Here is an 18,043-nt window from a genome sequence, read left to right on the forward strand (position 1 = left end):
ATAAGAAAGCTGTGGTACATATACACAATGGAGTATTACTCAGCCATTAAAAAGAATACATCTGAATCAGTTCTAATGAGGTGGATGAAACTGGAGCCTATTATACAGAGTGAAGTAAGCCAGAAAGAGAAAACCAATACAGTATACTAACGCATATATATGGAATTTAGAAAGATGGTAATGATAACCCTGTATGTGAGACAGCAAAAGAGACACAGATGTATAGAACAGTCGTTTGGACTCTGAGAGAGGGTGAGGGTGGGATGATATGGGAGAGTGGCATTGAAACATGTAAATTATCACATGTGAAATGAATCGCCAGTCCAGGTTTGACGCATAGTACAGGGTGCTCAGGCCTGGTGCGCTGGGATGACCCAGAGGGGTGGGATGGGGAGGGAGTGGGGGTGGAGTTCAGGATGGGGAACACATGTACACCCATGGGGGATTCATGTCAATGTATGGCAAAAACCACCACAATATTATTTTACTTTTTACTTTACAATATTGTAAAGTAAAATAAATAAAACTGAAAAAAAATAAAAGGTTCAAGAAAAAAAAATGAAAGCAAAACAGAGTTGCATATCTAACAGACAGTTGTTGTGTGATGAAAAGGGGAAGAAGAAAAGCTGTAAGACTTCCATGAGACCGGAATTTTCATTCTAGTAGAAAACGTTTGAGCAAGTACAGATGTTCTGAAATTAACTAGTTTAATGTAAATTGAATGCATTATGGAATCTGTGTTAAAAATAAGAGGTTTTTGGTTGGGGAATGACCTTTAAGTTCCTTCTGACCCTGAGAATCTGTGAGATCCTGAAAGATGGTGAGAGATACTAAAACATGGATAAAGGCTTTAAGGAAAGAATTGACCCAGCTGAACAAAGAGTTAGTTCTGCTATCAATAAGCAAGCAAAATAAATCTAAGCCACAGAAAAATGATGTAAAGGGATCATAATGGTTCTATTATCTTTTTATTTAGTATGTTTTTAGAGAATAAGAATATTATATGAAAATGTAAAGACTTGCAAAGTAGAGGCCATGAGGAATGATATAAGGAAGATTTCCCTTATTTGAAACCTAATTTTATCATGAATAATAGTAGTGTTTCAAAAAGTGAGAGTGGGGCCAAAACTCTTACATAGTAGCTTTTTAAACATAAAATATATGATTTCAGGAAGGGAGTTCAATAACTACTTCAGCCCTTAATTCATAGACTGAGTATAAAGAGAGCTAAGAGAAATATGGCTATCATTCCAGTATACTATTTGGCCAAACTGAATTCCTCTTAAGAGAGAAGGAAACAATTGAGGATTTAGGAAATCTGAAATGATTTGATAACAGATTACCACAAAGATAAAGTAGACTTGAAAGTATGTAAGTGAATGAGACTTCCAAGAGATAAATGAATTATAATATTGAGAAAAGATTGATGATACAAAGTAAAAGTTGAGTGAAAACTGGAGTTATGGACATAATTTTATAATACATTTTGCATTTCTAAAATAGAGTCAAGAACTGTGGTTAGGACTTACAGGATTAAGAGTTAAACAGAAAAGTTGTTATATATCAACTCATCAGGCAAGTTCAAAATGTATTTAGTTAATACTAATGAAAACATCTGATTTAGAGTATATCAGTGTGGAGTGAAAATAAATGGATTGAAAGATAGTCTATTATAAGATAAAATAAAATGTGCAATATATACCACAACCAGTAAATAATTAGTGAAGGGGAGCAAAAAAGAATAACAATAATATAAATTTGCAGAGTGTTGTATTATAACTTGTTGTTTGTTGTTCAGTCATGTCAGACTCTTTGCAGACTCCAGGGACTGCAGCATTCCAGGCTTCCCTGTCCTTTCCCATCTTCCAGAGGTTGCTTAAACTCAAGTCCATTGAGTTGGTGATGCTGTCCAACCATCTTGTCCTCATATCATAATTGTATTATAATCAGTTCAGTACAGTTCAGTTCAGTTGCTCAGTTGTGTCCAACTCTTTGTGACTCCACGGACTGCAGCACAATTGCCAGTTACCACACTGGACTAAAAACTGTCTGAAATCTATTAAAGAATGTCATTGACCAAAACCCCATAACTACTTGCCAAAAGAGAAATACCTGAAAACAATAAAATATTAAGATATTAAAAAATCAAGTTTTTTCATGCATGTGTAAGCAAAGAGTAAGATGAGCATTTTAAAAAATTATCTTATGTTCTACAGTAAAATACCATTACGAGAACTAGACAAGGACATTGTATAATGGCAAAAGCTTAATAAAACCAAGTGAAAATAAAATGATAGAATTTGATATGGCCAGATTGCTAGTGTTGTGTCTTTTTTCCTTAGAGAAAAGAGAAAAAAAAAGAAAATCTAGCAGATATTCAAGAAGAACATGTTACAAATATAACTAAAGGTATCATAAACAACGTCAGGAAATGACTAATCAGTCACCTGTTAGGTCTTCATACTGGTCTCTATGGAACCCAAATATACAGGTAAAAGGAGTAGGGGCTGTGGTCCCTCCACCCAAGTTTCAACCTGAGAATTCTGCTTTGTTCTAATCTTTTTATCAGGCTCAAAAGAAATATTTCATTACTAAAAGAGTTTGAAGATAACTGATTATGCTATAATAATTAGTAAGCTCTGACGGTAAAGTGTCTGTCCATAATGCGGGAGACCTGAGTTTGATCCCTGGGTTGGGAAGATTCCATGGAGAAGGAAATGGCAACCCACTCCAGTACTCTTGCCTAGAAAATCCCATGGACAGAGGAGTCTGGTGTCCATGGGGTCGCAGAGTCGGACATGACTGAGCGACTTCACTTTCAAAGTTGAATAGTAAAGCTCCCAAAGAAAGGCAGTGCCAAAGAATGCTCAACTACTGCACAATTGCACTCATCTCACACGCTAGTAAAGTAATGCTCAAAATTCTCCAAGCCAGGCTTCAGCAATACGTGAACCGTGAACTTCCAGATGTTCAAGCTGGTTTTAGGAAAGGCAGAGGAACCAGAGATCGAATTGCCAACATCTGCTGAATCATCAAAAAAGCAAGAGAGTTCCAGAAAAACATCTATTTCTGCTTTATTGACTATGCCAAAGCCTTTGACTGTGTGGATCATAATAAACTGTGGAAAATTCTGAAAGAGATGGAAATACCAGACCACCTGACCTGCCTCTTAAGACACCTGTATGCAGGTCAGGAAGCAACAGTTAGAACTGGACATGGAACAACAAACTGGTTCCATATAGGAAAAGGAGTATGTCAAGCCTGTATATTGTCATCCTGCTTATTTAACTTATATGCAGAGTACATTATGAGAAATGCTGGGCTGGAAGAAGCACAAGCTGGAATCAAGATTGCCGGTAGAAATATCGATAACCTCAGATAGGCAGGTGACACGACCCTTATGGCAGAAAGCGAAGAAGAACTAGAGAGCTTCTTGATGAAAGGGAAAGAGGAGAGTGAAAAAGTTGGCTTAACGCTCAACATTCAGAAAACTAAGATCATGGCATCCAGTCCCATCACTTCATGGCAAATAGATGGGGAAACAGTGGCTGACTTTATTTTTCTGGGCTTGAAAATCACAGCAGATGGTGATTACAACCATGAAATTAAAAGATGCTTACTCCTTGGAAGGAAAATTATGACCAACCTAGATAGAATATTGAAAAGCAGAGACATTACTTTGTCAACAAAGGTCTTTCTAGTCAAGGTTATGGTTTTTCCAGTGGTCATGTGTGGATGTTAGAGTTGGACTATAGAGAAAGCTGAGTGCCGAAGAATTGATGCTTTTGAACTGTGGTGTTGGAGAAGACTCTTGAAAGTCCCTTGAACTGCAAGGAGATCTAACCAGTCCATCCTAAAGGAGATCAGTCCTGGGTGTTCATTGGTAGGACTGATGCTGAAGCTGAAACCCCAATATTTTGGGCACCTGATGCAAAGAACTGACTCATTTGTAAAGACCCTGATGCTGGGAAAGATTGAGGGCAGGAGGAGAAGGGGACAACAGAAGATGAGATGGTTGGATGGCATCACCGACTCAATGGACATGGATTTGGGTGGACTCTGGGAGTTGGTGATGGACAGGGAGGCCTGGCATGCTGCAGTTCATGGGCTCGCAGAGTCGGATACAACTGAGCAACTGAACTGAACTGAAATTTGAATATGCAATTAACAAGAATTTATATTTGGAAGGGATTTAACAGCATTATCCAGAATAAGTTTTTTTCAACAATTGTATGAGAACTCATTTTGTGTGTGGTGATTTAGTAAATTTTTAAAAATCAGAAGTTTTATATGCTATAGTCTTGGACACAGTGGTGAAAATATGTACCAATATCATCTTGCTAGCTTTGTTATTCTCGTATAACCTGCATTCTGTCTCCACAGTTTCTATGTATTCAAATTGTGTTTATTTGAAGTTCACTTCCCCCTTGAAGTCTATTGTTTTCCTTTTTTACATTTTCTGCCAGAGTTGTATATTGTGTATTTGTTTTCAATAATATGTTTGCCTCTCTTTTGTCAGAGACAAAATTTTGGAGAGTTGACATTGAAGACATGTTGAGTCCTCAATTCACAAATATAGTATCTTTCTCCACTTCTGTAGTTCTTTGATTCCTTTCATCACCGTTTTGGCTTCTAGCATATCAATCCTGTGCATGGAATGTTAGGTATATATGTTTTTCTTTCTTTTGAAATGTTTAATGCTATTGAAAATGATACTGCTTTGGTAATTTTGTTTTCCAATTGTGCATTATTAGTGTATAAAAATACAATTGATTTTTCTTTTTGACCTCATCTTGGTAAACTTGCTTATTAGTTCTAGAATTTTTTTTTTCAGATTCTTTGGAATTTTCTATATAGTTAATCATATCATCTAGGAGTAGGGACCACTTTATTTCTTCCTTTCCAGTCTGTGTACTTTTTGTTTCCTGATGTTTTGCACTAGCTAGCACTTCCAGCACTTTGTTGAGTAGGAATGGTGAGAGAGGACATCCTTGACTGTTCCCAGTTTAAGGGAGAAAACATTCAGCCTCTCATCATTCATAATAATACTACCTATATGTTGTTTCTAGATATTCTTTTTTTCTGTCCTTTACTGTCTGAGAGTTTTTATCTTGAATGTATATCAGATTTTGTCAAACACTTTTTCTGCATCAATTGATGTGATCATTTGGGGTTTTTTACATTCTTAATATGGTAGGTGACGTTAATTTCTTATTTATTTTATTTTTTATTTTGCATCAACATGAGAAGAGGCTATTGGTCTGAGTAGTTTTCTTTTTCTTTCTTTCTTTATGGTTTTTTTCCCCCTCTTCTATCTCTTTCTGGTTTTGGTTTTATGGGTAATGCTGGCTTCATAAAATGAGTTGTGAATTATTCCCTCCATTTTTGCTTTTTGGAAAAGAGTATACAGAATTGATGTTACTTCTTTTCCATGTGTTATGTAGAATTTCACAGTGAAGCCATCTGGGGTTAGAGATACCTTTTTTCCTGAACAATGTTTGTTTGTTTTAAAGCTTGATTTCATCTGGGACTTGTTCGGTTATTTGTTTCATTTCAGGTAACTTTCAGTAGTTTGTGTTTTTAAGCAGTTGTTTCATTTCATCTAAGTTGTCAAATTTCTGTCTATAGAGTTGTTCATAATACTTATTATACTTTTAATACTAGTTTCTATAGTGACATTCCGTTTTCATTCCTAGTATAAGATCACTTTTCTCTCTTTGTTTTCTCTTTTGTTAGTCTTGATATCTTTTTATTGGTCATTTCAAAGACACAGCTCTTGGTTTTGTGACTTTACTGTATTTTTGGTTTTCAGTTTCACTGATTTCTGTTTTTATCTCCTTTCTTCCATTTGCTTTGAGTTTGGTTTGTTCTTTCCTTGGTTCCGTCAGATGGAAACTTACTTATTTGAATCTTTCTTTTGTAGTAAAAGTATTCAGTGCTAAATTTGATTCTAAGTCCTTCTTTGGCAGAACCACACACATTTTGATATGTTGTCGTTGTCTTATATATTACATCTAGACTAATTTAAATTCCTCCGGACCATATTATAATTTTTGCTTCAACTATGAAATACATTTTAACTGAAGAAAGGAATAATCCATTGCATTTTCCCAATATTTACTATTTTTTCTCTTTTATTCCTGGTAGTCCACATTTCCTTGTATGATTTTCTTTGCTTTTTTGAATATCTTTGTTTAGCAATTCATATACAGCAGATCTGCTGGCTATGGCTACTCTTAGTATTCCTCACTTGAGAATGTCTTTATTTAATTCCAGAAAGATATTTTTGCTGGATATTGGATTGACTGTTATTTTCAGCACTTCAAATAGTTTGTGACTCTTCCCTCTGGTCTTCAGGGTTTATGATGAGAAATCCACAGTAATATGAGTCATTTTACCCTGTAACTAACTGTTTTACTCTAGCTCCTTTCAAGGTTTTTCTTTTAGTTTTCAGCAGTTTGTGTGTATGTGTCTGGGCATCGATTTATTTGGGTTTATTCCAGTGGAGAATTCACTGAACTGTAGGTTTAGGTATCTATAAAATTTGGGACATTTCAGCCATTATTTATCAAATATTTTTCTGCACCTCACTCTTTACTTTTCTTCTTCAGGAACTGCTGAAGATTTGTTAAATGTTCTGTTATTGCCTGAGATTCTCTTCAATTTTTTCATGTTCTATTTTGCTGTTTTTCAGGTTAGTATATTTTTATTGATCCGTCATCAAGTTCAGTGACTCACATGTCATCTCTGTGATCATATTGAACCCAATCATGAGTTGAAAAATTTTTGTTTCGGTCATTGTATTTTTCAGTTCTAAAAGTGTTATTTAATTTTTTCTTTGTATATTCTATGTCTTTGCTACACTAATCTGACTTTTCCATTTATTCCAAAAGTGTTTGCTGTTACTTTCTGGAACATTTTTATTATAGTTTCTTTGAAGTCTTTATCAGATAGTCCCCAGTTTTGTGTAATTTTGGCTTTGATGTCTTGAATTAGTGTGGTGGTTTTGTTACAATTTATTAACTAAAGTCCATCATTTACATTAGTGTTCACTTATATAGTACAGTTTTATGGGTTTTGACAAATGCATGATGTCATGTATCGACCATTATGGTATCATGCAGAGTAGTTTCTCTGCCTGAAGTTTCTCCTGTGTTCTACTTATTTATCCCTCTTCCCTCTGTTTCAGAATGGCATATAGTTGAAATCATACATTATATAACTGTTTCAAACCAGCTTTTGTTTCCTTTGAATATATCCAGAAGTGGAATTGCTAGATCACATGATAGTTCTATTTTTAATTTTCTGAAGAACCTCCGCACTGTTTTCCATAGTGGTTATACAAGTTTATATTCCTTCAAAGGATTTCGTTTTCTCTACATCCTTACCAGCGTTTGTTACTACTTGTCTTTTTGATAATAGCCATGCTAACAGGTATGAGGTAATATCTCATGGTTTAATTTGCATTTCCCTGGTAATCAGTTATGTTGAGCACTATTTCATGCACCTATTGCCATTTGAATGCTTTCTTTGGAAAAAATCTATTAAAAATCGCCTTTATCCATTAAAAATTGGGTTATTTATCTTTTTTTGCTATTGAGTTGTATCATTTTTGTATGTTTTGATATTGGATATGTGATTTGCAAATCTTTTATTATTCCATAGGCTGCGTTCTAATTTTGTTGATGGTTTCCTTTGCTATGCAGAAGTTTTTAGTTTTTTAGTTAGTCCCACCTGTGTAAATATTTGTGCTTTTATTGCCTTTGTTTTTGGTGTTAGATCCAAAAGAGTCATTACCAAGACAAATATGAAGGAACCTACCCCCTATGTTTTCTTCTAGATCTTTTATGATTTTAGGTCTTACTCACAAGTCTTTAAATCCATTCTGAGTTGACTTTTGTATACAAGATAACATAGGAGTCCAGTTTAATTGTTTTGCATGTGGCTGTCTAGTGTTCCTAGCACCATTTACTGAAGAGCCTGTCCTTTCCCCATTGTGTATTCCTGACTTCATTGTCAATTAATTGACCATGAATTTATAGGTTTATTTCTGGGCTGTCTGTTCTATACCCTTGATTCATGTCTGCTTTTATACCAGTACCATCCTGTTTTGATTATTACAGCTTTGTAATCTGGTTTGAAATCAGGGAATGTGATGCTTCTAGCTTTGTTTTCCTTGCTGTGTATACTTTGGCTATTCAGGATGTTTTATGGTTCCATGTAGATTTTAAAACAATTTCTATGAAAAATACCACTAGAATTTTGGTAGAGATTACATTGAATCTGTATATTGTTTGACTAGTTTGCATATTTTAACATTATTAATTCTTTTGATCCATGAGCACATAATATCGTTCCGTTCATTGTGTTTTCTTTTGTCAATGTTTCAAAGTCCTCTGTGTACACAGTTTTCATATATTGATTAAATATATTCATAAGTAATGGATTCTTTTTGACACTGTTGTTTGTATGCTGGAGTCATAAGGATTTTCTCCATAGGTGTCATCTACAAACAGATAATTTTACTTTCTTTCTTCCCAATTTGGATGTCTTTTATTTCTTTTTATTGCCTGACTTCTCTGGCTAGGACTTTCAGTACTATGTTGAATAAAAGTTGCAAGAGTTCCTTGTCTTGTTCCTGATCTTAAGAGAAAAGCTTTCAGCTTTTTACTTGGGTATGATGTTGGATGTGGGTTTCTCATAATTCACCTTTGTTAGGTTTGGGTATGTTCTTTCATTACTCAGTTTTTGAGAATTTTTGATCGTGAAAGGATTTTGAATTTGTCAAGTTTTTTTTCTGCATCTATTAAAATGATCTTAAGGTTTCTATCCTTCATTTTGTTAATGTAGCTTATCATGTTAATTGATTTGCATATTGAACCATCCTTGGATCCCCAAAATAAATCCAAGTTGATCATGGTATATGATTCTTTAATGTACTGTTGTATTCAATTTGCTAATGATTTGTCGAGTATTTTTGCATGTACGTTCATTAGAGATACTGGTCTGTAATTTTCATGTAGTCTTTGTCTGAATTGATCTTTTCCATTGTCTTTCTAGTTCTGTTTCATTTATTTCCATTCTGGTCTTTATTTCCTTTTTCTACTAATGTTGAGCTTCCTTTTTCTAGTTCTTTGATATGTAAATTTAGAATATATATTGGGTTTTTCATTTTTCATAGTATAAAACTTTATTGTTACAAAATTCCTTCTTAGAACTGTAACCCACAAGTACCGATATGTTTTGTTTCCATTTTCATTTGTCTCAGGTTATTTCTTGATTTTTGAAAAGTTCTTCTTTGAGCCAGTGATTGTTCAAGAGTATATTGTTCCAGTTTCCATATATTTGTGAATTTGCTAGTTTTCTCTTGTAATTGATATCTAGTTTTGTATCATTGTGGTCCAAAAAGGCACTTGATAATACTTTATATGATTTCATTTTTCTTAAGTTTGTTACAACTTGCTCCGTCACCTAACATGATCTAGCCTAAAAATACCTTTCCTGTGTACTTAAGAAGAATGTATTCTGCTGCTGTTGTTGGACTCTTCTGTGTATGTCTATTAGATTTCTCTTATATAATGTTTAGTTTACATCCATTATTTCCCCATTGATTTCCTATCTGGGTGATCTATCCATTGTTGAAAGTAGGGTATTAAAGCCCTATACTATTTTATTGCTATTCCCCCTTTTAGATCTGTTAATATTTGCTTTACATATTTAGGTTCACCTATCTTGAGTACATAGATATTTACAATTGTGATATCCTCTTGATGAAGTGATCCCTTTATCATTATATAATGATCTTATTTGTTTCTTGTTATAGTTTTTTGTTTAAAATATATTTTGTTTGACATAAGTGTAGTTTCCTTTGCTTTCTTTGGTTTCCATTTACATAGAACATCTTTTTCTACCCCTTCACTTTCAGTCTTGTGTGTCTTTGAATCAGAAACAAATCTCTTGTAGATGTCATATAGTTGGGTCCTTTTTATTTTTTTATCCATTCAATCACCCTGTCTTTTGATTGGTGATGAAGCCTACTTTCTTGGTAAAAGCATGGGCAGTTAAAAAATGTTTTATGTCAGGTTGAAAAAAAAATATATTCTTTTTTTTTTTAACGTGGCCTTTGGATAAAAACTGTTAATTGTATTGTTTCAATTTATTCTTGTTGGTTGCCTATACATTATGAAATTGTATTAAAATCTTCCATGATTTTTCCAGCTTTCTTTCAGCTAATTTCAGCTAATTAGTTTCTTATCTTTTTATTTTGTTTCTCTGCATCACTAAGTTTTAGTTGTCTTATAAATAGTATACATTTATTTATTTTTTGACAACCTTAAAGTTTCTTTCTTTAGCTGGTGAGCTTAATCTACTCAAATTTATTATTATTATTGACATTTTTAAAAAATCAAAGATGTTATTGATTATAATATTCATCATAATTTTATATATGTATATTAAGTCTCCACTGTGTGTGCTGCTAAGTAGCTTCAGTCATGTTCGATACTTTGTAGCCCTATGTACTGTGGCCCACCAGGCTCCTCTGTCCATGGAATTCTCCAGGCAAGAATACTGGAGAGAGTGGCCATGCCTGCCTCCAGGGAATCTTTCTGACCCAGGGATTGGACTCCTGTCTCTTATGTCTCCTGCATTGGCAAGCAGCTTTTTTACCATTAGCGCCATCTGGGAAACCCTAAGTCTCTATTAGATGCTTGAAAGTTCATAATTATCTTCCTCATGAATTGTTATTTTTGTTTATGTAAGATCTACTTTATGGATGAAAGTTTGAGTGACCTCCGGGAGTTGGTGATGGACAGGGAGGCCTGGCATGCTGCGATTCATGGGATCGCAAAGAGTCGGATACGACTGAGTGACTGAACTGAACTGATGATCTGCTTTATATGTAATGCCTGACACTGCCCATTAAACTATGACACAGTACCTTTAAAATAATCTTACATATGGAACACTCAATTGTTGCAGTCTGTGTAAGTCTTCGGTTGCCAGTTTCAGAATCTCAAATGAATTTAATCAAAAGGGAGATTTATTAACTGTAAGTGAGAAGTACAGGACATTTTTGGCTTTAGGTATGAGTACTCCAGGGCTTATGCAGTGTCACTAGGGCTCTTTTCTCTCTCCCTGCCTTAACCCTACTTTTCTCAGTTCTGGATTTTATTTTCAGGCTTTATTTTCCATTTACCAGAGAAAAGTGATCACTGATATTTCTAAGATTTTGGTATCCTAAAAGTTTATCATCTGTCTTGTGTTGCTTAGTTACATCAACTGCTAGGGAAGACTTTTCTACCTAGTTGAGCACTTTGCTCTTTCTGAACTAGTTATGGTGGCCAATGGGCTTGTACATTGCAGATCGCCAGGCTTGGTCATGTGCCCATCTCTGGAATGTAAGGGAGGATACACTATGATCGCAGCCCTTCTAGGTCTACATAGGTAGTTTGAGGTTGGATTCCTCAAAGGAAAAATCAGAGAAAGTTTCCAATGGATAGAAAAGAGATGCTAGGAAGGCAAATACCATGTATGTGTACAATGCATGCCTTTTCAGGTCATCAGACACCCCTTCAGAAATTTAAATGAAGATGTGAAACTACTTTTTTTTAAATTAAATTTTATTTATTTTTAAATGAAACAAAGATGAATATTTTAAATGATACAAGTTACAATTCACAGAGGATAGATAAAAGATTAATATAAATTAATATAAATAGAAATCTATATTTAAATTATTAATGACATCATTCAACATGCTCCTATTCTTATAGTTTCAGCACTTGATAAAATTTTCTCAGAGAAACATTAATATGTCTCACTATGATTATATTTTTAAGAATTTTCCCTTGCATTTATTGTGATTTTTACTTTATTTATCTTTGTGTCTTTGTTGTTAGGTGACTACTTTCAATACTATCACTGTCCATGCTTGATCATTCTTCTCAACTTCCAATAGATCTGTCAGCTGTAACCTACCAAACTGTATACCTTTCCCTCCATGATCAAGTCCTATCAGTTTCACCTTGTGAAATCTCTGGAATCTGCTTACTTTTCTTTATCTGCCATTGATACTTGAATCTAATCTACAGACCTCCCTTTTCTAATCTATCAAAATTAAATCCTTACTGATCTCTGTGTATCTACTCTGGTTCCCCTTCAGTCTGCTCTCCACACTATAGTGTATTGATCTGTTCAGGATGCAAATCTAATTATGTGTTTCCTGGGCTTCCCTGGTGGCTCAGAGGTTAAAGCATCTGCCTGCAATGTGGGAGACCCGGGTTCAATCCCTAAGTTGGGAAGATCCCCTGGAGAAGGGAAATGGCAACCCACTCCAGTATTCTTGCCTGGAGAATCCCATGGATGAGGAGCCTGGTAGACTACAGTCCACGGGGTTGCAAAGAGTCGGACACGACTGAGCAACTTCACTTCACTTCTGTCCTAAATGACACCTCAAGCTTTTAAAACTTTTTATGGACAGAAATTCTTAGCTAGATTTTCATCTAGCCCTTTACTATCTCTCCAACTATGCTTGTACAAGTGTTCCCTTTTATATAAGTTAAATTACACCATCTACCTCATTGTGCCATCTTCCTCTCCCTGTAACACTTACGTTAATTGGTTTTATACTTTTCTATGAGTATTTGATGAATGTCTGATTTCTCCATTAGACTGTGAAAGCAGATACTTTGTCTGTTTTCTGTCATTATTTAATTTCACTACCTAGAATGTGTTTTGGTTAACAGTAGAATTGTTTAATTAATTAACTGATTATTGTAATGAGACCTCCTTGATCACTAGGACAATTTATTTGTTCACTGTCCATCTCCATGAGCCTTCTGGTCAATTGATTTTGAATTTAGGCCCTCCAATATAATCTGACTTGGAAGTTTATAGAGAATATTGTATAGCTATCAAATGACAAGTGTGGGGATGATTCAAGTGTTATGTCAACACATGATTATGTTCATGTGAAATCATATGAAGAGCAGATTCAGATTATAAAGCGGTAAAGGTATACGGATTGAAATCAGCAAAGAATAAGACATTGGACTAGTTGGATATTTTTTCCCCCACTTACAATGTAATAAGTTACATATCGAATTAAAACTCTCGGTTTCCTTTTGTGCTTTTATGTTTCTTATGTTCTGCTGTTCTGGCAACTTGCTTTCAGAATAGAAGCAGGGAGTTTCTACCAGCTTCTACCTCAGGAAGCAAAGACCATTCAGTTCAGTTCACTCGCGCAGTCGTGTCTGACTCTTTGCGACCCCATGAATGCAGCACGCCAGGCCTCCCTGTCCATCACCATCTCCCGGAGTTCACTCAAACTCAAGTCCATTGAGTTGGTGATGCTATCCAGCCATCTCATCCTCTGTTGTCCCCTTCTCCTCCTGCCCTCAATCCCTCCCAGCATCAAGGTCTTTTCCAGTGAGTCAACTCTTCACATGAGGTGGCCAAAGTATTGAAGTTTCAACTTTAGCATCAGTCCCTCCAAAGAACACCCAGGACTTGATCTCCTTCAGAATGGACTGGTTGGATTTCCTTGCAGTCCAAGGGACTCTCAAGAGTCTTCTCCAACACCACAGTTCAGTAACATATCTAAAGAAAAAAAAAAAACAAACATCAATTCTTAGGCGCTCAGCTTTCTTCACAGTCTAACTCTCACATCCATGCATGACTACTGGAAAAACCATAGCCTTGACTAGACAGACCTTTGTTGGCAAAGTAATGTCTCTGCTTTTGAATATGCTATCTAGGTTGGGCATAACTTTCCTTCCAAGGAGTAAGTGTCTTTTAATTTCATAGTTGCAATCAACTTTTTTTTACTTTATTCTCTTTCAAACTTGATTTACTTTAGAATTTTGCCAAGTAAAAGTTGTTTTGAAGTTTCTACTTAAGATGAATCAGTTTTCACTTTGAATTATCATAGATTTTAATTTAGCAAAATGGAGTGAATAGATTATACTGTATATCATTTTGGGGTTTAATGCTATATGTCTAGAAAATAGTTTCCCCTGCATTTGGATCTATATGATCAATATAATCTACTGGTTTCCATGTTTGCATATTTGAATATGGTTTATGGTAAAGAGTGTAGGCTATGGTGTCAGATTTGAATTTCAGTCCCCAGTCTGCTACTTAGTGAGCAGATTATTCAACTTGTTAAACCTTAAGAAGGATCTTGTATAAAACAGAGGTGGTACCATAAGAGGTTCTTAGCACAGTGTCTGGGACGTAGTAAACAATCAGGAATTGGAAACAACCATTTTTTTTCCCTCACTGTCTTTGTTTTGCAGCTTTCCCCACAAATAAACCAGATAAAGATGCAAGACATGTAATAAAAGTGGTAAGTATTGCTCTTAAATTTATGTTTCACATACATTTGACTTTTTTATTTTCTGCTTTATTTCATTTTTGTAAAAATGTTTTTCATCTTAGTCTTCATGATTTTATGATCAACACAACAAACATTATTATATATTTTTACATTATAAAAATTTAAAGACTAGGGAATTTTGTTCTTCTTCATTGACATTTATCATCCTTGTATCTTATCTAGATATCTATCTTCTCCTCTTTTCCTCTCTGTTCTAGATGGTGAAGTCCATAATGGCAGGAATGAGGTTTTATTTGTGATTGCATCCCCTGTGCCTAGTATAATTAATGAAATATAGGAGAAACTCAGTAAAAGTATCATGTATGAATGAACCACCAAGGTAGTTTGCAGTGTATCCACCCGGTTTTGCATGTTAGTACACATGAGTGTCTATGTATGTGTACAATTTTGTGTTTTTAGTAAGTTCTTTCCATAAGAAGACTGCTTTCATGTGTAAGACTGTATAGTGATAGCATTACAAAATGTTAAAAATTAGATTCTTTATTTAGTGAGAAAATCTTGAGATTTTTGTGATTCAGGTACTATTATTTATTATATATGTATACTCGTATTTTCACATTTGAAATACCAATTCCATCTTTAAAATTTTTTTTCTAATAAAATCAATTGTTCTTTTCTTTTATAGGAATATCAAGAAAACGGTCCATTATTTTCAGAACTTAAATTTTATCAAAGAGCAGCAAAAAAAGACTGTAGTAAGTAAAATAAGTAAAGTAAGCTACTTCCACATGTATGTTTGCTAAGGGGGAGTCAATATTTTTGTCTTTTTCTGGCCTTATGGAAAATCTTTTTCAATTGGAAATTTTTATTGTAAAATGATCAGTTAATTGTTATGTAAAAATGACAGAGGTATATGAATAGTGATATTATGTACATAATGGGTTATATATTTCAAATCGAAGTTATTTGCTACCTTACATAAAATGTTGGATTGTTGATCGAAGCCACCGAGAGTTCTTCAGGTGTAAAAGATAGGATGAAATTATTTCCTTTGCAAAAAACCATTTGGAGAGAAAGGATATAAAGAAAAGACATTAAAATGGGCAGTAGATTATAAATTAAAGGAATGACCATACAATAGATTAGGCCAAACCGTATGAAAATGATAATAAACATTAAGATGATTTAGAAAATAAGTTAAAAATGTTGAAAATTTGTATGTTGGGAAATTAATTGGAGCTGAATATCAGATATAAGAACTACCAGTTAGAGGATTAGACTATGAAATAAATATGAGCAAGGCTAAGAAGAATAGAAGTGTTTTGTAAAAACGATATGATACAGATGGATTTGTAAAGCTTGAAGGAAATTGATATGAGTAATGCCTATATAATCAAGGTCATTTACATTATGTTTAGGAAAAAGAATGATGAGTCTCACCTCAATAATTAACTTTGTTTTCTTTAATAAAACCTTCTGAACATCAAGACTGTAGTCTACTAACTGCTTAAACTATGTCAGAGTGACACATAGAATCCATTAAACTTCATTGTTTATCAGTAGAGCTGTCTTAAACATTAAGCATATTTGGTAGAAAAGTGAAAAATTAAATAAGCTGCCTGATTATTTAAGTGAATTTGTTTTTTTTTTTAAACAAAATTTAATCAAAATAGTTTCTGTACAATATAGTTTCAGAGTAAGATGATTCTCCTGACCAATTTCTATTTTCAAAAAACATCTTACTTTGGCTCTGCCAGGTCTTTGTTGCTGCTTGGGCTTTTCTCTAGTTGTAGTGAGTGGGGGCTATCTCTATTTGCTGTGCATATTATGGTGGTTTCTCTTGTTGCTGAACATAAGCTCTGGGGTGCATGGGCTCAGTAGTTGTGAGGCAGGGGCTCAGTTGCTCTGCGATAATGTGCAATCTTCCTGGACCAGGGATTGAACCTGTGTCTGCTGCATTGGCAAGTGGATTCTTTCCCACTGAGTGACCAGTGAAGCCCCATTTTTTTTTTTTTTTTTTGCTACTCTGGTTTTAGGTTTTTAGTAATAAGAAAGAAAAAGCTGTCTTTCTACTGCTCCTTTGGTAGTTATCATATTTTTTTTTTAATTTAAAAATTTAACAAGCCTATAAGGGAATGAATTTTGTTAATGGATAGAAACATTTGGATAGTGTGTCCTCAGTTGCTCAGTCGTCTCCGACTGAGAACCCCATGGACTAGCCCACCAAGCTCCTTTGTCCATGGAATTTTTCAGGCATGAATACTGTAGTGGGTTGCCATTTTCTGCTCCAGGGGATCTTCCTGACTCAGGGATCGAACCTGTGTCTCTTGTGTCTCCTGCATTGCAGACAGATTCTTTACCACTGTCCCACCTGAGAAGCCCCCATGCTCACTTGATCTTAGCTAATAGGGTGAGAAGCAATAAATGATATCAGTGAATTTTATGACTATGACTATTTTTGTTTTTGTTGCATATTCTATTTATTTATTTATTATTTTTTTGGAATATAGTTATTACACAATATTGTATTAGTTTCTTCTGTACTTTCTTTAGATTCTTTTTCCATATAGATTATTAGAGTATTGAGTATAGTGATTATGACTTTTTAAATGTTAGAAATCTGTATTATGTATTTAATATTATCTGTTAATTATTGCAATAAATAAAATTTGAAACTGTTAGCTAGATATATTTGATTAAAAAATATTTTTAGGAAGGTCTAACTTCTATTTGTTAGCTAAATAAGTTTAAGCATCTACACAAATGTAAGAAATACCTTTCTAAAAATATATATATTTTTTCCTGTTAAATTTGTCTTTACAGTCAAAAAATGGATAGAACTCAAAAAGCTTGATTATTTGGGAATTCCTCTGTTTTATGGATCTGGCATTACTGAATTCAAGGGAAAAAGGTAAAATGGAATTGCTATCATCAGATATTGTCCTGTAACTATTTCTTATGTGGTCTGTTAGTTATTTGTAGCTATATAGCTAGTTACCTCAAATGTAGTGGCTTATAATGACAAACTAATATTATCTTAGTTTCTGTGGGTCAGTTATCTATGTAAAAATGGCTTTCCTAGATAGTTCTGGCTCAGGACTTCTCATGAGGATGTAGTCAGATGTCTTCTGGCTATAGTCATCTTGACTGAGGAAGCTCACTCGTGGCTATTGGCAGGCCTAAGAAGATCTGATTCTAAATTCACTCATGATTGTTGGCAGGCCTCACTTCCTCACTATGTAGGTCTCTCTGTTGGCTGCTTGAGTGTCAAAAAGACATAGCAGCCAGCTTCCAGTAATTGAAAGAGAGGACAAAGAGCACACACAAGAGTATGCATCCAAGAAGAAAGTCACAGTCCTTATATAATCTTATTTTAGAAGTTATATCCCATCATTTCCCATTTCTTAGTGGTACATCCATACCATATAATACTATGTAGCCCATTAAAGAAATCAGTTAGAGCACTACCAGTTGATTTTGAAGGATTTCAATGAGGTATTGAAAAAAGTGTGAGGCAAAAAAGTTCTTATAAGAAGATCACATTTTTATAAAACAGATGTAAAAATTTCTATATGCCTTTGTGTGTGGCTACATAGATAGAGAACAGGGGCTGATGTGAGTATGTAAGTGAAGGGAAGTGAAGAAGAGGAGGAGGTCTCAAACGGAAAAGAAAAGGAAGAAGTGCATTTGAAAAAACACAAGTTT

General features: G+C 34.4%; 1 protein-coding gene across 4 annotated transcripts in view; it reads left to right on the forward strand.

Annotated features, from left to right (window-relative positions):
- The window catches only part of VRK2 (VRK serine/threonine kinase 2), a 99,232-nt gene that overhangs the window by 15,192 nt on the left and 65,997 nt on the right, over positions 1–18,043 (forward strand). For all 4 annotated transcript variants that reach the window (XM_052648495.1, XM_052648497.1, XM_052648494.1 and 1 more), the window contains exons 3-5: positions 14,298–14,347; positions 15,024–15,093; positions 17,162–17,249. In XM_052648495.1, the coding sequence (XP_052504455.1) occupies positions 14,298–14,347; positions 15,024–15,093; positions 17,162–17,249 (208 nt within the window). The remainder of the gene's footprint in view (positions 1–14,297; positions 14,348–15,023; positions 15,094–17,161; positions 17,250–18,043) is intronic.

The sequence above is a fragment of the Budorcas taxicolor genome, chromosome 11 (assembly GCF_023091745.1).
Source record: "Budorcas taxicolor isolate Tak-1 chromosome 11, Takin1.1, whole genome shotgun sequence".
NCBI classification, from domain to species: domain Eukaryota; kingdom Metazoa; phylum Chordata; class Mammalia; order Artiodactyla; family Bovidae; genus Budorcas; species Budorcas taxicolor.